Here is a 19,966-nt window from a genome sequence, read left to right on the forward strand (position 1 = left end):
GAGAAATGCCGTGAACAACGGATACCCCTCTACGTTGCTTTCATAGATCTCACCAAAGCCTTTGACCTCATCAGCAGACATGGTCTCTTCAGACTACTAGCAAAGATCAGATGTCCACCAAAGCTACTAAGTATCATCACCTCATTCCATGACAGTATGAAATGCACAGTTTAGCATAACGGTGCCTCATCAGACCCCTTTCCCATCCTGAGTGACATGAACAGGGCTGTGTTCTCGCGCCTACACTGTTTGGGATCTTCTTCTTCCTGCTGCTCTGTCATGCATTTAAGTCTTCAGAAGAAGGAATTTTCCTCCACACAAGATCAGATGGCAGATTGTTCAACCTTGCCCATCTTAGAACGAAGACCAAAGTACGGAAAGTCCTCATCAGGCAACTCCTCTTTGCTGACGATGCTGCATTAACATCTCACACGGAAGAGTGTTTGTGGACACTCATCGACAGGTTTGCGGCTGCCTGCAATGAATTTGGCCGAACCATCAACATCAAGAAAACTAACATCATGGGACAGGACGCCAGAAATGCTCCAACCATCAATATCGGCGTCCACGCTCTGGAAGTGGTTCAACAGTTCATCTACCTAGGCTCAACTATCACCAGTAACCTGTCTGTCAATGCAGAAATCAACAAGTGCATGGGAAAGGCATCTGCTGCTATGTTCAGACTGACCAAGAGGGTGTGGGAAAATGGCGCACTGACACGGAACACAAAAGTCCGAATGTTTCAAGCCTGTGTCCTCAGTACCTTGCTCTATGGCAGCGAGGCCTGGACAACGTATGTCAGCTAAGAGTGATGTCTCAACGCATTCCATCTTCGCTGCCTCCGGAGAATCCTTGGCATCAGGTGCCAAGACCATATCTCCAACCCAGAAATCCTCGAGGCGGCCAACATCCCCAGCATGTATGCGGCACAGTGGCGCAGTGGTTAGCACCGCAGCCTCACAGCTCCAGGGACCCGGGTTCGATTCCGGGTACTGCCTGTGTGGAGTTTGCAAGTTCTCCCTGTGTCTGCGTGGGTTTTCTCCGGGTGCTCCGGTTTCCTCCCACAAGCCAAAAGACTTGCAGGTTGATAGGTAAATTGGCCATTATAAATTGTCACTAGTATAGGTAGGTGGTAGGGAAATATAGGGACAGGTGGGGATGTTTGGTAGGAATATGGGATTAGTGTAGGATTAGTATAAATGGGTGGTTGATGTTCGGCACAGACTCGGTGGGCCGAAGGGCCTGTTTCAGTGCTGTATCTCTAATCATAATCATAATCATAATCATAATCACTGAGCCAGCGGCGCTTGAGATGGCTTGGCCATGTGAACTACATGCAAAATGGCAGGATCCCCAAGGATGTATTGTACAGCGAGCTCATCACTGGTATCAGACCCACCGGCCGTCCATGTCTCCGCTTTAAAGACGTTTGCAAACGCGACATGAAGTCCTGCAACATTGACCACAAGTCGTGGGAGCCAGTTTCCAGCGATCGCCAGAGCTGACGGACACCAAAAAGGCAGGACTGAAGAGAGGCGAGTGGAAGAGACTCTGCAGTTGGCAGGAAAAGAGGCAGCAGTGTAAGGAGAGCACCAACTGTGTAACAGCCCCGACAACCAACTTCACCTGCAGCACCTGTGGAAGAGTCTATCACTGAAGAATTGGCCCTTATAGCCATTCCAGGTGCTGCTCCACAAACCACTGACAACCTCTAGGTGCTTACCTATTGTCTCTCGAGACAAGGAGGCCAAAAAGGAAAAAGGAAGGATGTAGGGACAATAACCTCATAGGTAGAAGTGTAAGAGGGTTCCCTTTTCATTTGGATAGAGTAAGTCAGAGCAAATTTTCATATTGAAGAAAGGTGGATTGGGACTAAGAAAGGTTGAAAAGATAGTAGGCCAGCAGTAAGAAAGGGATGCCATGATATCAAGAGAGCAAAAAACTAAACAGATCTGGCAGGGAGAAAGCTTGATATTGGTCACAAGTCTAAACATAGTGATCTTCTTTCGCAGCATATGTAACACTTCAATGTAATGTCGCCAATATTGCTAAAATGTTGCCTGGAGGCTTACAAAAGTGATCAAAGTGAGACCTTAAAATGGCTGAATTGGCAAACTAAATGCATAATTTTAAACTGCAGCTCACATCTTTAATCCATGTCAGCACAGTGCTGACTGTAATCTCAGTATATCAATGACTGTTTCAATTCACTGAGTGCCTCAGAAAGCAATAGTCCTTCACTGTAACAACAGTGACTGTAGGTCACTTTATTGCATCACTCAGAGGGCTATGTCTTATCTCTTGCTTCCTATAGCTTTTTCTGTCTAATCAGCAGGAAATGGTTAAAACTTAACTTGATAAGAGATGAGACTGCATTTGAGATTCTTGTCCAATGATACAATAATTAAAGTTATTGTAATGCTAATCCAAAAAGAGCCGATTAAAGATGAAAACCCTTGTAAATCAGGTGTTATATTACATTGAAAGTACAGATGTGTGGTGTCTGTAACTATGTACCTGATTAAAGGTGAATTTGTTACATCCCTTCCTAAGTATATTTAACAAGTCAGGTTTAATTATTTTTGGGATAGTGATGCGTCCCTTGTCTAGTTTATTCATCTTTGGTAATGGAACTGCTTAAACAGTAAATGGAAGTAGCTTCCCTGAACTCACTGGGAGATTTCTTTCATGCAGCTCACACACTCAAATAAGAATGTGAAGATAAAGTGGAATGGGGACTGAAAAACGTATTCAGCATTCTTTGCAGTTGGAACATGAGGAATGGCTATTTCCATGAATTGATGATACTGTAGTGAATGTATTTTTTTTAAAAAAAGAAGCTTCTAGTCCAAGTTCTCACGGGACAGATATAAAATACAACAGTCTTCCTGAAAGGTCGAATGTATTTCAGTAAAGGCTGTTAGATCATTTCCTTGGCAGACATTTTAAGATCGAAAATGTACTGCTTGAAATTAAATGTCTCCAGCTTCTGTTTGATTGCATTTCTTGTCGAGTGCCAATCATATCATATCACATCATCTGTCTTTTTTTCCTCTTTTTTTCTAGTGAAATTTGATGACTGTGCTGGGAATTGGGGTATTCAGTATGGAAGTAGTGACCCTAACTTCAAGGTGGGGACAGATGGCAACTTGTATGCAGCCCGCTCAATGCAGATCCCCTCAAAGCAAGTGAAGTTCGCAGTGACTGCACAGGATGTCGGAACCCAGGAGAAATGGGGAACAGTGGTCAAGTTGCTTGTAAAAGCAAGGGGAAATTCACTGCATGATGTACAAAAGGTATTAACACCATCTGTTCTGAAGACATTTTTCATACCTGATAAAATACTTGAATATTATATGATGTAAATCACTTCTGATATGGTCTGTTGAATATTACCTTCCAGATGTCATTTCATCCAGAGGCTGACTGATATTAAAAGCAGGTTTGCCGTTAGGAGATCTGTGCCAGCTGGCAGAGCTGGGTTTCTGCTGAGTGTGGTGGAAGGTGAATGTTGGTGGTATTTCATGCACATTGGTTTCATAGTTTGGTAAATGACTCAGAAAAGCAGTAGCCAATGAATTTAAAACTGTGATGTGTCGTTTTTATGAGTACTTTAAAATGCTGAAAGATAATGCTAAGCAAAAGCTAATTTTGAGATTTTAACTATTTCATTTCATGTTTGTCTTTCCAGGTTGACTTTTTTCATCTTGTTGGTAAAGCCCCTTGAAGTAAAATGTTCTAAGTATTGTATGCACACTGAATTCATATGTGAGCAATGACCTACAGAGGGATAATGCCATATTTGCCCTACTGACATATGCAATGGATATCTGATCATCTTGAAAATTGGCTTCAGCCTGACCTCCAGTGTCCAGTATAAATTACTTGAATTATAAATACCATGTGCAACAGGCTTACCATAAATTAGTTTCAAAACAATCTCATTTTGATGTCAAATCTCCTGGTTCTATCCACTGCAGTCACCCTGTTTCTCTTGCCAAGTGTGCTTCTATTATTAATCAGATTTATACATTAAAAAAAATGGCTTGCAGCTTCCCCCACTGAACATTCAGCACAGCTGAATAGCTCCATTAATGGATTCTGGAATATAGCATCAGGTCTCATTGAAGCAGGATAGAAACATAGAAAAATCAAAAATAGAAGCAGGAGTAGGCCATTCAGCCCTTCGAGCCTGCTCTGCCATTCATTATGATTATGGCTGATCATCCAGCTCAGTAGCATGTTCCTGCTTTCGCCCCATACCCTTTGATCCCTTTAGACTCAAGAGCGATATCTAACTCCTTCTTGAAAACATACAATGTTTTGGCCTCAACTGCTTTCTGTGGGAGCAAATTCCACAAGCTCATCACTATCTGGGTGAAGAAATTTCTCCTCATCTCAGTCCTGAAAGGTTTTCCCCGTATCCTTAGACTATGACCCCTGGTTCTGGACTCCCCCACCATCGGGAACATCCTTCCTGCATCTACCCTGTCAAGTGCTGTTAGAATTTTATAGGTTTCTATGAGATCCCCCCTCACTCTTCTGAACTCCAGCAAATATAATACTAACTGACCTCTCCTCATACATCAGTCCCACCATCCCAGGAATCAGTCTGGTAAACCTTCGCTGCACTCCCTCTATAGCAAGAACATCCTTCCTCAGATAAACTGCACACAATATTGCAGGTGTGGCCTCACCAAGGCCCTGTATAATTGCAGCAAGACATCCCTGCTCCTGTACTCGAATCCTCTTATGAAGGCCAACATACCATTTGCCTTTTTTACCGCCTGTTGCATCTGCATGCTTACCTTCAGCGACTGGTGTACGAGAACACTGCATATTCCCCTCTCTCAGTTTATAGCCATTCAGATAATAATCTGCCTTCCTGTTTTTGCTACCAAAGTGGATAACCTCACATTTATCCACATTATACTGCATCTGCCATGCATTAGCCCACTCACTCGACTTGTCCAAATCACCCTGAAGCCTCTCTGCATTCTCCTCACAACTCACCCTCCCACCCAGTTTTGTGTCATCTGCAAATTTGGAGATATTACATTTAGTTCCCTCATCTAAATCATTAACATATATTGTGAATAGCTGGGGTCCTAGCACCGATCCCTGCGGTACCCCACTAGTCACTGCCTGCCATTCAGAAAAAGACCCATTTATCCCTATTCTTTGTTTCCTGTCCGCCAACCAGTTTTCTATCCATCGCAATACACTACCCCCAATCCCGTGCGCTTTAATTTTACATGCTAATCTCTTATGTGGGACTTTGTCGAAAGCCTTCTGAAAGTCCAAATAAACCACATCCACTGGCTGTCTGTCATCAACTCTACTAGTTACATCCTCGAAGAATTCTAGTCGATTTGTCAAGCATGATTTCCCTTTCATAAATCCATGCTGACTCTGCCCGATTCTACCACTGTTCTCTAAGTGCTCCACTATAAAATCTTTGATAATGGACTCTAGAATTTTTGCCACTACCGACGTGAGGCTGACTGGTCTATAATTCCCTGCTTTCTCTCCACCTCCCTTTTTAAATAGTGGAGTTACATTAGCTACCCTCCAATCTATAGGAACTGTTCCAGAGTCTATAGAATCTTGGAAGATGACCACCAATGCATCCACTATTTCTAGGGCCACTTCCTTAAGTACACTGGGATGCATACCATCTGGCCCTAGAGCTTTATCTGCCTTCAATCCCATCAATTTCCCCAACACCATTTCTCTACTGATACTGATTTCCTTCAGTTCCTCTCTCTCACTAAGCACTGTGTTCCCCAATATTTCTGGTATGATATTTGTGCCCTCCTTTGTGAAGACAGAACCAAAGAGTGCATTTAGTTAGTCAGCCATTTCTTTATTCCCCACAATAAATTCCCCTGTTCTGACTGTAAAGGACCTACATTTGTCTTCACCAATCTTTTTCTCTTCACATACCTATAGAAACTTTTACAGTCAGTTTTTATGTTCCTCGCAAGCTTGCTCTCGTACTCTATTTTCCCCTTCTTAATCAATCCCTTGGTTCTCCTTTGCTCAATTCTAAACTGCTCCCAATCCTCAAGTCTGTTTTTCCTTGGATCTAATGCTATCTCTAATTTCCCTTGTAAGCCATGGTTTGGTTACTTTTCCCATTTTACCTTTGCGCCAGACAGGGATAAACAATTGTTGCAGTTCATCCATGCGCTCTTTAAATGTTTGCCATTTCCTATCCACCGTTATCGATTTAAGTAACATTTCCCAATCAGTCATGGTCAACTTGCACCTCATACCTTCATAGTTTCCTTTACTAAGATTCAGGACCCGTGTCTCAGAATCAACTATGTCGCTCTCCATCTTGATGAAGAATTCTATCATATTATGGTTGCTCGTCCCCAAGGGGTCTCGCACCACTGGATTGTCAATTATTCCTCTCTCATTACGCAATACCCAGTCTAGGGTTGCCTGTTCTCTAGTTGGTTCCTCAACGTATTGGTCCTGAAAACCACCCCGTATACACTCCAAGAATTCCTCCTCTACGGTATTGTGACTAATTTGATTTGCCCAATCTATATGCAGATGAAAGTCACCCATAATTACAGGTGTTCCTTTATTGCGTGCATCTCTAATTTCCTGTTTAATGCCATTCCCAACATCACCACTACAGTTTGGGGGTCTATCTACAACCCCCACTAACGTTTCTTGCCCCTTGTGTTTCTCAGCTCTACCCATACAGATTCCACATTGTCAGAGCTAATATCTCTCCTCACTATTGCGTTAATTTCCTCTTTAACCAGCAATGCAACTCCACCGCCTTTTGCTTTTTATCTGTCCTTCCTAAATACTGAATATCCCTGGATGTTCATGTCCCATCCCTGGTCACCTTGCAGCCATGTCTCCGTAATCCCGACTATATCATACCTGTTTACATCTATTCGGTGAGCCCATTGTCGGAAAACCTCAAGGAATGGAGAACTATGCAGACTGCTTATATCTTAAAGTTAAATACGATTTTACTTACGAACATGCAAATTAGGAGCAGGAGTAGGCCACTCGGCCCCTCAAGCCTGCTCCACTATTCAAGAAGATCATGGCTGATCTGATTGTAACCTCAACCCACATTCCTGTCTACCCCAAATATCTTTTCTCCCCCTTGCTTATCAAGAATCTATCTACCTCAGCCTTAAAAAAATATTCAAAGACTGATTCCACCACCTTTTGAGGAAGAGGGTTCCAAAAGACTCACGACCCTCTGAGAGAAAGAAATTCTCCTCATCTCTGTCTTAAATGGGCAACCCCTTATTTTTAAGCTTTGACCCCTAGTTCTAGATTCTCCCAAAAGAGGAAGCATCCATCCACATCCACCCTGTCAATACCCCTCAAGGATCTTATATGTTTTACTGTTCTAAACTCCAGCAGATACAACTCTCGCCTGTCCAACCTTTCCTCATAAGACAACCTGCCCATTCCAGGTATTAGTCTAGTAAACCTTCTCTGAACTGCTTCCAATGCATTTACATCCTTCTTTAAATAAGGAGACCAATACTGTACACAGTAATCCAAATGTGGTCTCGCCAATGCCCTCCATAACTGAAGCATAACCTCCCTACCTTTGTATTCAGTTCCTCTCGCGATAAACGATAACATGCTATTAGCTTTCCTAATTATTTGCTGTACCTGCATACTAACCTTTTGTGATTCATGCACAAGGACACCCATATCCCTCTGCATCTCAGAGCTCTGCAATCTCTCACTGCTTAGATAATATGCTTTTTGATTCTTCCTGCCAAAATGGACAATTTCACATTTTCTTACATTATATTCCATTTTCCAGATGTTTGTCTACTCACTTAACCTATCTATGTCCCTTTGTAGCCTCCTTATGTCCTCTTCACAACTTATTTTGCTACCTATTTTTGTGTCATCAGCCAATTTAGCAACCATGCCTTCAGTCCCTTCATCCAAGTCATTTATATAAATTGTAAAAGGTTGCGGCCCCAGCATTGATCCTTGCAGCACACCACATGTTACATCTTGCCAACCAGAAAATGATCCATTTATGCCTATTCTCTGTTTCCTGTTAGCTAGCCAATCTTCTATCTATGTCAAAATGTTACACCCTACACCATGAGCTTTTATTTTCCGCAATAACCTTTGATGTGGCACCGGTTCCCCTTTATCGGCAGCACATGTTACTTCTTCAAGGAACACCAATAAATTGGTTAAACATGATTTCCCTTTCACAGAACCATGTTGACTCTGCCTGATTACCTTGAATTTTTCTAAGTGCCCTGCTATAACGTCTTTAATAATAGCTTCTAACATTTTCCCTAAGATAGGTGTTAAGCTAACTGGCCTTTCATTTCCTGCTTTCTGTCTTCCTCCCTTTTTGAATAGAAGAGTTACATTGGCTATTTTCCAATCTAATAGAACCTTCCCCGAATCTCGGGAATTTTGTAAAATCAAAATCAATTCAAAAACTATCACACAGCCATGTCTTTAAACACCCTTGGATGAAGTCCATCAGGGTGCAGGGCTTGTCAGCCCGCAGCTCCAACAATTTCCTCAATACCACTTCCCGGGTGATTGTAATTTTCTCCCTTCCATTTCCTGATTTACAGTTATTTCTGGGATATTACTTGTATCCTCTATAGTGAAGACCGATGCAAAATACCTGTTCAATTCATCTGCCATCTCTTTATTTCCCCTTATTAATTCCCCAGACTCACTTCAATAGGACCAACGTTCACTTTGTTTACTCTTTTCTTTTTTAAAAATCTATCGAAACTTTTAATATCTGTCTTTATATTTCTCACCAGCTTTCTCTCGTACTCTAATTTTTCCCTCCTTATCAGTCTTTTAGTCTTTCTTTGCCGCTTTTTATATCCTATCGAATCTTCTGACCTGCCACCCACCTTTGTGTAATTATATGCTTTTTCTTTAAGTTTGATACTATCTTTAACTTTTTTAGTTAACCACGGATTTTGTGGTATTTCTCCATTTAAGGTGAATTTTGTGGTCTAAAGGTATTATTCTAGTTAAAGCATACAATAGTTGCACAGAAATTGGATGAGCCCAATTCAGGAAATCGTACAAGCTCCTTTGAAAGAGTTCTTGTCAAACAGGAACCTTTTATCCACATGCAACATACTTACATGATTGCAGAATTTTTGCAAGGTCTATGCTGACAAAAGCAGATGTCACCATCTGATGGAAACTCCAAAAGTGGTATAAAGACTGCATTCAGCGGAAATGTCTCTGAATTGACACTCGGGGCAAGGAAGAATTATGTTGTCCCAGCAATTTTGTCTCTTTCCTAACATGCATCATAATGCCAAGGGGTTTGTTATACTTGTTGATTGGGTCTGTTCTTCAGCCAGAAGAAAATATCTTGGTTAGCCTCCTTCAAAAACAACTTGTAACAGGTTTCAGTTCTTTGTTCTAAGTAATGTAACACAAAATACTGTATTCTGATGCAAATAGTCCAAACTTATTTATATTTATATATTTTTATATTCCGATTGTCGATGTTGAAACTCCATGATCTTAATTTTCATTGAGTAGTTTTTGCAACCTTAAAAGACTATGATCAAATATTTTAAAAATTTTGTATTTGATTACTATTGTAGTTGATTTTGGTTATTTTGATTTTTTTTTCCAAACTTAGGTATATAGGTGAAAAATAGAATTGATTAACTCAGTACAATCAAATGAAGCCTGTTTAATGTTTGTCTTTTTTACTTGTGTTCCTTACAGTTATTCACTAATAAGCAGTAGTGTTGACTGAAAAGTATTTGTCATGCTCAAACAAATTCTTTTATCACATTCACAAAATATCATAATTGGGTGGTATGAAACAGGATGGTATGACCTCTGCTGCACAATGGATACATTTTTTCTTCCAGTTCCCTCCCACCATCACATGCCAATTATGAACAAGAAAGTGAGATGTCCAGCCTATGACTATTACATAGGCTGGAATTTTACGCCCCACACGGGAGTGTGCTGGAGGCAGTGAGGGGTTGGGGAGGGGGGGTGGGGGGCGCTGAAATTGTGTGGGAGGTGAGGGGTGCCGCTCATGTCACCTATCCGCCCAGACTGCAATTTTATGAGTGGCGGGGGAGTTGACAAATGGGCTGCCCACCCCAGGCCAATTGAGACAATTGGCCAATTAATTGCCACTTAAGGGCTTCCTCCCACTACTGCTGGTATATTACCAGCAGCGGACAGACACCTCACCAGCTGTGGAGGCCATCCAGTAATACCTGGCAGCCTCCTTGTGGACCCGAGGGGGAGCAGTGAGATGGCGGTCCTCCTGATCAGGCACCTTGTGCCCCATGGAGGGCCCCCAGCAGTTATTTATTTTCCTGCCATGCCCGCTGGTGCACTTCCCCTGGCCCTCCTGATCAACTCCTACTCCCATCCCTGGCGAAGCCCAAAACCCCACTTACCATTTTTGGCACTGGCGTCCATGATCTTCCTGAAGCTGGGTGCAGTCTCAGCAGGGCCACTGCTCCCGGTGGCACTGCTGGGACTGAGGAGCTGCCAGCCCCCTGGATAGTTGGCAGCTCCTGGAGGCAGGATTTTCTGCCTCGGAGAGGCGGAAGTCCCATCTGACGACAATTAAGGGCCTGGACCACGTAAATCTCTGCATGGCTTCCAGGCCCAGCAGAGGCAGGCTCATCCTCAACTTTCAAGTCAGTGGGCGAGGCCTCTGCCCTGATGTAAAATTCCAGTCATTGAGTCTTCAAGCCATTCCTTGGTTAATTTAGTAGAAGGTGCATTTGAGCAATTATAAGGGGAGAATAATCCTTCTGTCTCTTAGGATTAGTTTGGTCTTTACCCCAGGGCAAACTGAGGGATGAGTGTCCATGAAGACTAGACTTCAAATTGAGTTTTTTGGTTGAGTGTCCCAACACATTAATGTTGTGGCTATTAATTGTTTTCAGTATAATACTTTTATTTGTAGTCATTGTTGATTTGGCTATAAAAATCAATTCTGGAGCATTATGTGTTGCAGAGCATTAAGTAATGACTCACTTGAAGAAAATTATTTCAGGAAGAAAGTAAATAGTGAGCAACATTACCTTATTTTGGTAAACCAGATACTTTTGTGGAATGATAATACTCCATTAGGCAGTATTGTGAGCCATTACTCTTCATTTCAGTCAAAAGCTAAGTCAGCAATCAGCAAACAGTGCAATATTAGGAGCTTTAATACAAGTGCATGGAGCTGATAGTTGAGGGAGGGGAGCTGCAGAATATTAGAAAACGATCATTTGAGAAGATTTTACTTGGCGGGAATGATGGGACGGAACGATTCCATTGATGAAAACCTGAATAATTAGTGGGAAGCATTCATTTTCTTGATGGTTAACTATTAGTACATTGATGAAATAAAATCCTGCATTCAGATATGTGTTAGGAAGTTTGACAAAAATCAGAAGTGTTATGTATGACCAAAACCTTTCTAACTAATTGCAATATTAGGTTTTCCAAACTCCAGAAATTTGTTTGTTAGAAACTTGAAGAACAGGGAGAAATGTATGCCTAAATAAACAAGTATCCCATATAAAGGAATGGCAAATATCACAATAAGCAAATTACATGGGAGGCTAAGGTACTTTTATAAGGAGGCATATCAGTAAATTGAGGTGGCAATGATATCTCAGTCCAAACAACACTTTATTGAGCACTGAGTCACACAGCTAGTACAATCTTTCTTCTGGGTTCTGATGTGAATATATGAAAAAGAAATCCACATTAGATTTTACTACTGCATGGAAGTAAAATGTGCTCTTACTCCCTCAATTTGAATACCAAATTTATGTCAGATCATGTACCGGTTTCACAAGTTTTTGACAAAAGCTGTGCTTTCTTAGTGCAGAATAATCTTATCTGCAAAATAAATGGTAGTTATCGTAAAAATGTAATTGTTCCAACATGCAAGTTGACTTATATGTGATAATCTCATCCCATGTGAGAGTTAAATAGGTCCTAATCAATTGCATCAAGTTGTCAAACTGGAACATTTTGATTCATTTTCAGGTGTGAATTTTCAGCGGGTCAGACTGACCACCAGGGCTGTTTTCGTTACTGATTTCCTGAAGTCATATCTGAAGAGTTTTGTATTTTATTTCATGAACAGAATGGGAAGAAGAATGTGCCTCCCGAGTCTTCACAGCAGCTTGATGATACACTGTTTCCATGGCGCCAACAGCAGAGCTCCAATGGGCTGAAACGACAGAAGAGAGATTGGGTCATTCCTCCAATCAATGTGCCAGAAAATTCCAGAGGGCCCTTCCCCCTCCAGCTGGTTCGGGTAAGCAGTGAAAGAAAAAGATTGAAGTGTTTTGTATGTATCCACACACATACACTGTCTTTGGATAAAAACATCTTATTCTAAACACAAGAACAGCAAAACATGATAAATCTTATACAAGTGAAGTGTCTTGGAATGAAGAACTGCTTTGCATAAATATTGTATTTTGCGCGAGATGTCTTATTTGCATGAGTTACTAAGTGTCATCTGTGTTGTAGGTTTGATGGCATTCTTTGGCAAATGCTTCATGCTTCCCCGCTAGTTGCCAGAAGTTGAATTCAGTTATTCCATTCAGTTCCATTTGTGTTTGCTTTTCTGCTACTTCCAATCAGTAAATTTAACTATAGAATTAGCCTTTTCATTGAGGCAGATCTGGAATAACTGGTTGAGCTTGCTTCATGGTTCTTCACTATTCAGATACATTTTATTTATACAAAAACAAAATACTGCAGATGCTATAAATCTGAAATAAAAACAGAAAATTCTGGAAATAATCAGCATGTCTGGCAGCATCTGTGGAGAGAGAAACAAAGGTAACACTTCAGGTTGATGACATTCGTCAGAACTCATGAACTGGAGGCCAGCAACCTGGAATGTTAACTCTTTCTCTCTCCACAGTTGCTGTCAGATCTGTTGAGTATTTTCAGCATTTTCTATTTTTATTTTGTTTTACTTATTTGTTTAATCTGGGTACAGTCATTTGATAAAAATTATGATATACCTTGGGCCATAGATAGAAAAGAAAATGGTCAAAGTTGACAGAAGTCTGATACTGAGGCTTCTGTGTAAACCAAGGTGAAAAAAAATTATATTTGGTTTCTTTATTTCAAAATGATTATGAAGTAAAATTACAGATTTAGAGAGAAAATTAAACAGAAATGTTAAAGCTGCTCAATTTTGCTTTCCGTACAATATCTTACTTTTAAAGGATTAACCATTTATAGAGCCATAATGCTAATCCAGCAAAAATGTTAGCTTGAATACATCCATTTAAACATATGAATTGAGAGTCACAATGGAAATGACTCATTTGCCTTTGTGTGTGCATGTTTCCCTATCTGTTCAGAAGCACATAACCTTTAGTCACCACCTTCTGTCATGGCTTGATTCCAATGGAATGGGTTCTTTTGTGGAGAATCACCTGTACAAGCCAGCAGCCAACCACCCTGTAGCACAGGGCGCCAGAGATGACAAACAAGCAACCTCGTGAACTCCATTCCTGTGACATATTTCTCTTCTGCCATTTTTCAATAGAACTGTTTGAGTAGCATTTCTGCTGTTGGAAGATTTCAATATAGCACAAGTACATACCCACAATGCTGTGAAACAAACAAAGCACCTACCCTTGAAAGAGGATAAACTAAGAAATGTCTGTATCTTAAGTGCAACCTATAGATTTTCAAATCATCAACATGCCGCAGTTCATTTATTGACTTGCCTCACAGAAGTGCGATTGCTCTGATCAAAGTCACCAATGTCATTCTTTGTGACTATGATCATAAGACCGTATTCAGCATTGACCTCTCTGAAGTGTTTAACATGGTCGGCCACTCCATCGTCCGCTGCAGGACTACCACACATGATTCCCACTCCTGTTCATTCCAGTGCAATCAGCAAACCTCAAGAAATAGCTTCTGCTACCTCTGCATGAGCACCCAAGGTCTTGTACTTTTCCTCATTTATATGTTGTCCCCAGTGACACTAGCTGTTGACAGATTCCATCTGGGATCTGTTTCCATATGTATGCTTGCAATGCCCAGCTAGCTGTCTCTCCACCACCTCCAAGTTGTCAAACTGTCTGACATCAAGTTATGCATGAGCCAGAGGTTCCACCAATTCAACATTAGGAAGAATAAAACTACTGAATTCAGCTGCTATGAAAATCCCTGCCACCTTTAACATGCCCCTCCTTAGCTGCATGGTCAAGTTGAACCAAACAACGTACAATCATGGTGTCCTATTCAACCTAACGATTGAACTTCAAACCCCAAGCCTATCGATAATCAGACTATTTACTTTCACCTTATGCCATTGCCTACTTCTGCACTTACCTCTTTTCCACCACTACTGAAAAACCCTCATCCACTCTGTCATGACCTCTAGACTAGACTTCATTACCATCCTTCACAAATTTGAACCCATACCAATCTCTGCCACCAAGTTCCACTCATGCCTTCCCCATCCTGACTTTATTCAATTTGTGTAGTCCCCAACATACTGAATTCAAAATCCTCATTCTCACAGCTTTGCATCTCCCTACCTCTGCTACCTGCTAAAGTCTTTGAAGTTTTAAATCCAGCCCATGCCATTTTTGTCTCTTACTCTGGTCTTCTTCACGTTCCCCCCTGCCCCCACACTCCTGTCCCCATACCTCCACTCTATTTTTGTCAGAGGAGTCCTCAGCCACCTTGACTCTACTGTCTGGACTACCCTCACTTGCTACATATCTTCCCACTTTTTAAAGCCTCAACCAAGTCTATTTTTCTTGATAATGCTTCCAATCACCTCTCCTATCCCTTTTACTTGACTGCAGAGCATCTTGTGACAAATTCTACATTAAACATATTGTATAAAGTTGTCTGTGTAGTGTACATAGAGCACAAGTGGAAAATTTATCCTATGTTTTCATGTATGGTTGACACTTTCCCATCTTTCCTAGAATTCTCCTACTTAGCAAAATTACTGAATGTAAATAAATTTACGCAATGATTTGCCCATCACAAATTGTCTGTCTACCTTCTCTGATCTGCTAAATTGTGTATTTTCTCTGAGAATCTTGGCAACTATTTTATTGCAGCACATGTGCATGGTTTCACATTAGTATTCCATGTGATTGCTGTCTGAACCCCATATAAAGAGGAAAAAACATTGACTACCAGAAATCAAATTGGGAATGCATAGCAGGTCGGTTCACATTTGAAAGAGAAGGACAGCTTAACCTTTCAGGTATGAATTTCCTCTGAACTGGCATCACTTTAGAGAAGGGCTTTTCATAGGACTGACCTGTATGAAAGTGTAGACCTGCTGAGCATTTAGCAGTATCCTGTTTATACCTTGAATATAGTGGGAAAAATAGAGGAAGATGTAAGTGAAAAACAAATGAGCGACTATAGTAAAATAAGGAAATAATGAAGAGTGGAAATAGATAACAATAGATGATGAAAGTAAAGAAAAGGCAGAAATAGAAGAATCCCAGAAGTCATCAAAAAGCAACAGTGAAGAGGTGGAATTTGAGTAAACAGTAAGTTGTAAATATTAGTATTATTTTAGGTTGCTATATATTGACATCAGTCAGAAAGTGCACCTCTGATTACATCAGATGAGACCAGGAATGACGTTGTCATGGTCAAGTAGCCTAGTGACATTCACTGAATTTCATGTGTACATGTCATTGAGAAAACATAAAGGAAAGTACAAAAAGTTTTGGTTTCCTTATTTTATTTCTTGATTTGTTCCCCTCTCTTCCTCGCCACCATCTTCAATTTTTCTCTTCCGTCATGAAGATCCTGCCGTGTGCTGGAACCAGATCACAGACATCAGCCACCCACTATATTATTTTGCCCAAAAGGCCATTATTCATGTGTAAACTTAGTGAGGGTCACTAGCAACTTGACCATGTCAGCTAAACTCGTTCCTTGTCTCGTCTGATGTAATCGTAGGTGCGCTTTCCTATTAGTATCAATGTATAACAAACATAAACAAGACCTGGCCTGCCTTTCTTTTCCCGTTTCTCCTTCCCCTTTCAATGCTGTACTTTTGCTCTCACTGGGATCAACAGAGGTGGTGGAGTGAGACATTTTTGACGTATTTACATTTGTGCATGCATAGTGTCATGCAGACCTCCACCTGCCAAGAATGAGGCATATTAATTTTGTCATATGAACATTGATTTTAAACTGTTGCTGGAGTGAAGAAAGGACTTGTTAAAAGAATCATCTGACCCTTGGCTGTAAAAATATTTGCATACTAACAGACAGTACTTGGAGAGACAAAGGACTATTCCCTGGTCCACTTAACCCAAAATGGACTTTGATCACCAGACATTGAAGGTAAGGAAGTTCACATTCCAGGATGACTGCTAAGATGGCAGAATCCACAAACAGAAGTGGTCAAACCAGCTAGTTACAAGACTAACCTGCTGGGCAACCTGGGGTATTTTTGAATTGTGCCACAAAGAAAGAGGCAGGACGCAGTTTTGAACTGGAACCTGGAACAAAGAAGTCTCTCTCTCTCTCTCTCTCTCACTTTCTCTCTCTCGCTCACTTTCTCTCTCTCTCTCACTTTCTCTCTCTCTCTCACTTTCTCTCTCTCACTTTCTCTCTCACTTTCTCTCTCACTTTCTCCCAAGCCACCAGATCCACGGAAGACACGTAAACCTCAAGAGAGAAAAGACTCTGACCTCAAAACAAGTTGAAGCATGCACTGGGCCCCATCGAATTGCAAGTCTAACCGACAACCAACTTCACAGAAAACTCAAAGGACAGTAAAATAGAAACCCATCTATTGCCTCAAACCTTTCCCCTTTATTCTTTTCTACTTTTTGGTCTCTATCTGCGTGTGTGTTTATCGCGTATTCATGCTAGCGTGGTTGTGTCACATATTCGTAGTCGGTAAACGGATTAGAGTTTATGATGAATAAACTTCTACATTTCTTGTTTAAAATCTAAGAAAACCTGTCTGAATTGAGTTCTTTGCCTTTCAATTGGAAAGCGGTGAATAAGAATTCACGAAGGGGGAGCTAAAACATGGTGTTTTAAAAAAAATTAAACCCTGTTAGGGTTAAACCAGGCAAAGGCTGAGAGGGAACCCCTACACCCCTCTCACCGAGTTGTAACCGAAACCTGGGGGCTACCATCCTGGATTTTACCCACAGACAAGTGAGAGAAGTTAGAACTGGGAAGTCAAATTGTTCCCAATCAAATAAGAGAGAAAAGATTTCAGTACAGGTTTTCTTGTGGTTGTGTGTGCTAGAATACTAACATGTCTGCGACTGAAGCTGGTAGCTCCCCAAGCCCGGGTGAAGTAATTTGGGATAAGTTAAATGCACTGTCTATGGAGGAGTTGAGTAAAATGGCTGAGCAGTGTGGGATCACTGTACGTGGCAAGGGTGGGAAGTCTGAATTCCTAAGGCTAGTGGCAAACCATTTTTCCCTTGAACCTGAAGAAGCAGAAACAGGTTTAGAAGTAGACCCCAACATGGTATTACTAGCAAAGGTACAATTGAACAAAGGAAATTTGAATTAGAAGACGGGGAAAGAGAAAGGAAGAGACAGTAGAGAGTAACAAAAAGAGCCTTCCAAAAGGAATGTGAAGAAAAAGAGGAAGAGGAGAGAGAGAAAGAAAGAGAGGAGAGAGAAAGAGAAGGAACCGTCCAGAAAGAATTCAAAGAGATAGAGCTGAAGCGACTTGAGTTAACCAGGGGGCGACAGATTAACCGCAGTGAAAGCATGGCCAATATGGAGCAGCGTAATTCAGGGCAGGGACAGGATTGTTAAAACTTTCCCAACTGATCCCAAAATTCAATGAGGGAGATGTGGAAGCGTTTTTTGTCTTTTGAAAAACTGGCAAGGCATTTAAAGTGGCCAGCTGAGACCTGGACTCTGCTGTTACAGAGTAAATTGACCAGAAAAGCCCATGAGGTTTATTCCATGTTGCAGATGAGAGTTCATCAAATTATGAACTGACCAAAAACGTTACCCATGGGGCATATGAGTTAGTACCAGAAGCCTATCGCCAAAAGTTTAGAACCCTCAAGAAACAGGCTGATCAAACTTACCTGGAGTTTGAAAGAAATAAGCAGCTGCCTTTTGACCAGTGGCTGAGGGCTCTTAAAGTACAGCTCAGCTATGAAAATCTCAGAGAAGTAATTTTGTTAGAGGAATTTAAAAACTCTCCCGCTCTCCATAGTGGGACAGAAGGCTCATAGAGCCTGGCAAGCCACAATCCTGACCGATAAGTTTGCTCTCATTTATAAGTCTGTTTCCCAGGGGAAAACCTTCCCTAATCACCACCACAAATCCGAAAAGGACAAAGAGTGGGAAGGTGATAAAAGCCCAAGCAGTCCTGGGAGAGAAAGGAAAAGCAGGAGACACAGGGGACCCTCCTCCAGCTAAAAAGGAAAATGCTGTGAGTAGGAGTGAGACCCGGAGACCTGTGTACTTCCATTGTAATAAAGCAGGTCATTTAAGAGCTGACTGCTGGAAACTAAAGGGAAAACCTGTAGGGTTAATCAGGGCACACCCGCTCAGAGAAGAAGTAAACCTGATGCAAAGCACAACAGAACAAGCTGTGGCTTGAACTGCAGTAAGAGTGAGACCCAGGAACTTTACCGTTGCAAGTGCAGGAAAATTTAATAGAATTCCTGAAGGTTATCAGGGTTTTGTGTCTGAAGGCAGAGTAACCCCATACCCCTCGAGTGGGACAAGCAAGTCCATAGTAATTTGCAGGGACACAGGGGCCACTAGATCCATTTTACTGGGAAAAGGCCTAACCTTTTCCGCAGAGTGCAGTAAACTCCAGACTGGTGGTGAATGGTATTGCAGGACAGTATATGCCTTTACCTTTACACAGGGTGCACTTGGAGTGCAACCTAGTTTCAGGACCGGTGACCGTAGAGATTGTCCCTAGTTTGCCTGTGGTTGGGGTTGACCTGCTCCTAGGTAATGATCTGATGCAGCCAAAGGTGGCAGCTTCCCCAGTAGTGAAAGAAAGACCACAGGAGGTCAGAAGAACAGGGCAGTGGTAGGAGACGGTCTCTTGCAGTTTCCCTGAATGTGTAATGAATCAGGCCATGATCAAACCAGCTCCCCCAGAGGAGACTTTATTGGTACTACAGCCAGATGACCATGAGGTCTGTCTGTCCGAGACTTTCTTTGGAAAGTTTAAAGACCCAGGGAATGAGTTAAATAAGTCTTCCCTAGCTAAGACTCAGCGATCGGACCCAGTATTGAGAGACTTAGTACAAGCTGCCCAATCTGAAATTGAAGCAGACTGGGTCCCTGATTGCTATTCCCTAAAGAATGAGGTACTGATGAGGAAATGGAGTTCTCCTCACAGATCTGAGAGCAAAGAATGGACAATGGTTCACCAATTAGTGGTGCCACAAAGGAACCGGAGAGAAATAATAAGAATGGCCCATGAGATTGCAGTGGCTGTACATGTCGGTATACGTAAAACCCAAGCCTGCATAAGACAGCAGTTTGACTGGCCAAAATTCCACAAAGATGGGGTGGAGTACTGTAGGAGTTGCTACATGTGCCTGGTTGAGGGGAAGCCCCAACCTACAGTGAAATCTGCACCCCTAAGTCCTGTATCGGTGTTTGGAGGACCCGCCAGCAGAGGGCTGGTGAACTGTAAGGGACACTTGCTGAGAACAAAAGGGGCAGGCAGGCACAAGGCTGGCAGCAGGTTAGAAAGGAAAGGGGAAAAAATGACCAAGAGGGCAGGTTAAAGGAAGTCCAGGGGGAATCCCGGATAAAAACCCCTACTGTCTGGTCAGCCAACCCCAAAATGTTTAAAAAATTAGACCCCACCTCCTCGTATGTAAATGCAGACGCTAGAAGCACCCCCAGCAGAGTTGCTAACAGCATTTACAGGCACCTGCAGAGACAAAGAAAGTCCTCAAAAGGGCATAGAATCCGTGAGGGTGATGCATCACCT

The 19,966-nt window shown here is 41.8% G+C and overlaps 1 protein-coding gene across 3 annotated transcripts in view; it reads left to right on the plus strand.

Annotated features, from left to right (window-relative positions):
* LOC137378111 (cadherin-4-like) overlaps positions 1-19,966 on the plus strand; it is a 714,047-nt gene that overhangs the window by 452,341 nt on the left and 241,740 nt on the right. For all 3 annotated transcript variants that reach the window (XM_068048209.1, XM_068048211.1, XM_068048210.1), the window contains 2 exons: positions 3,067-3,296; positions 12,134-12,307. In XM_068048209.1, coding sequence (XP_067904310.1) covers positions 3,067-3,296; positions 12,134-12,307 — 404 coding nt within the window. The remainder of the gene's footprint in view (positions 1-3,066; positions 3,297-12,133; positions 12,308-19,966) is intronic.

This window comes from Heterodontus francisci, chromosome 16, assembly GCF_036365525.1.
Source record: "Heterodontus francisci isolate sHetFra1 chromosome 16, sHetFra1.hap1, whole genome shotgun sequence".
Classification (NCBI taxonomy): Eukaryota; Metazoa; Chordata; class Chondrichthyes; order Heterodontiformes; family Heterodontidae; genus Heterodontus; species Heterodontus francisci.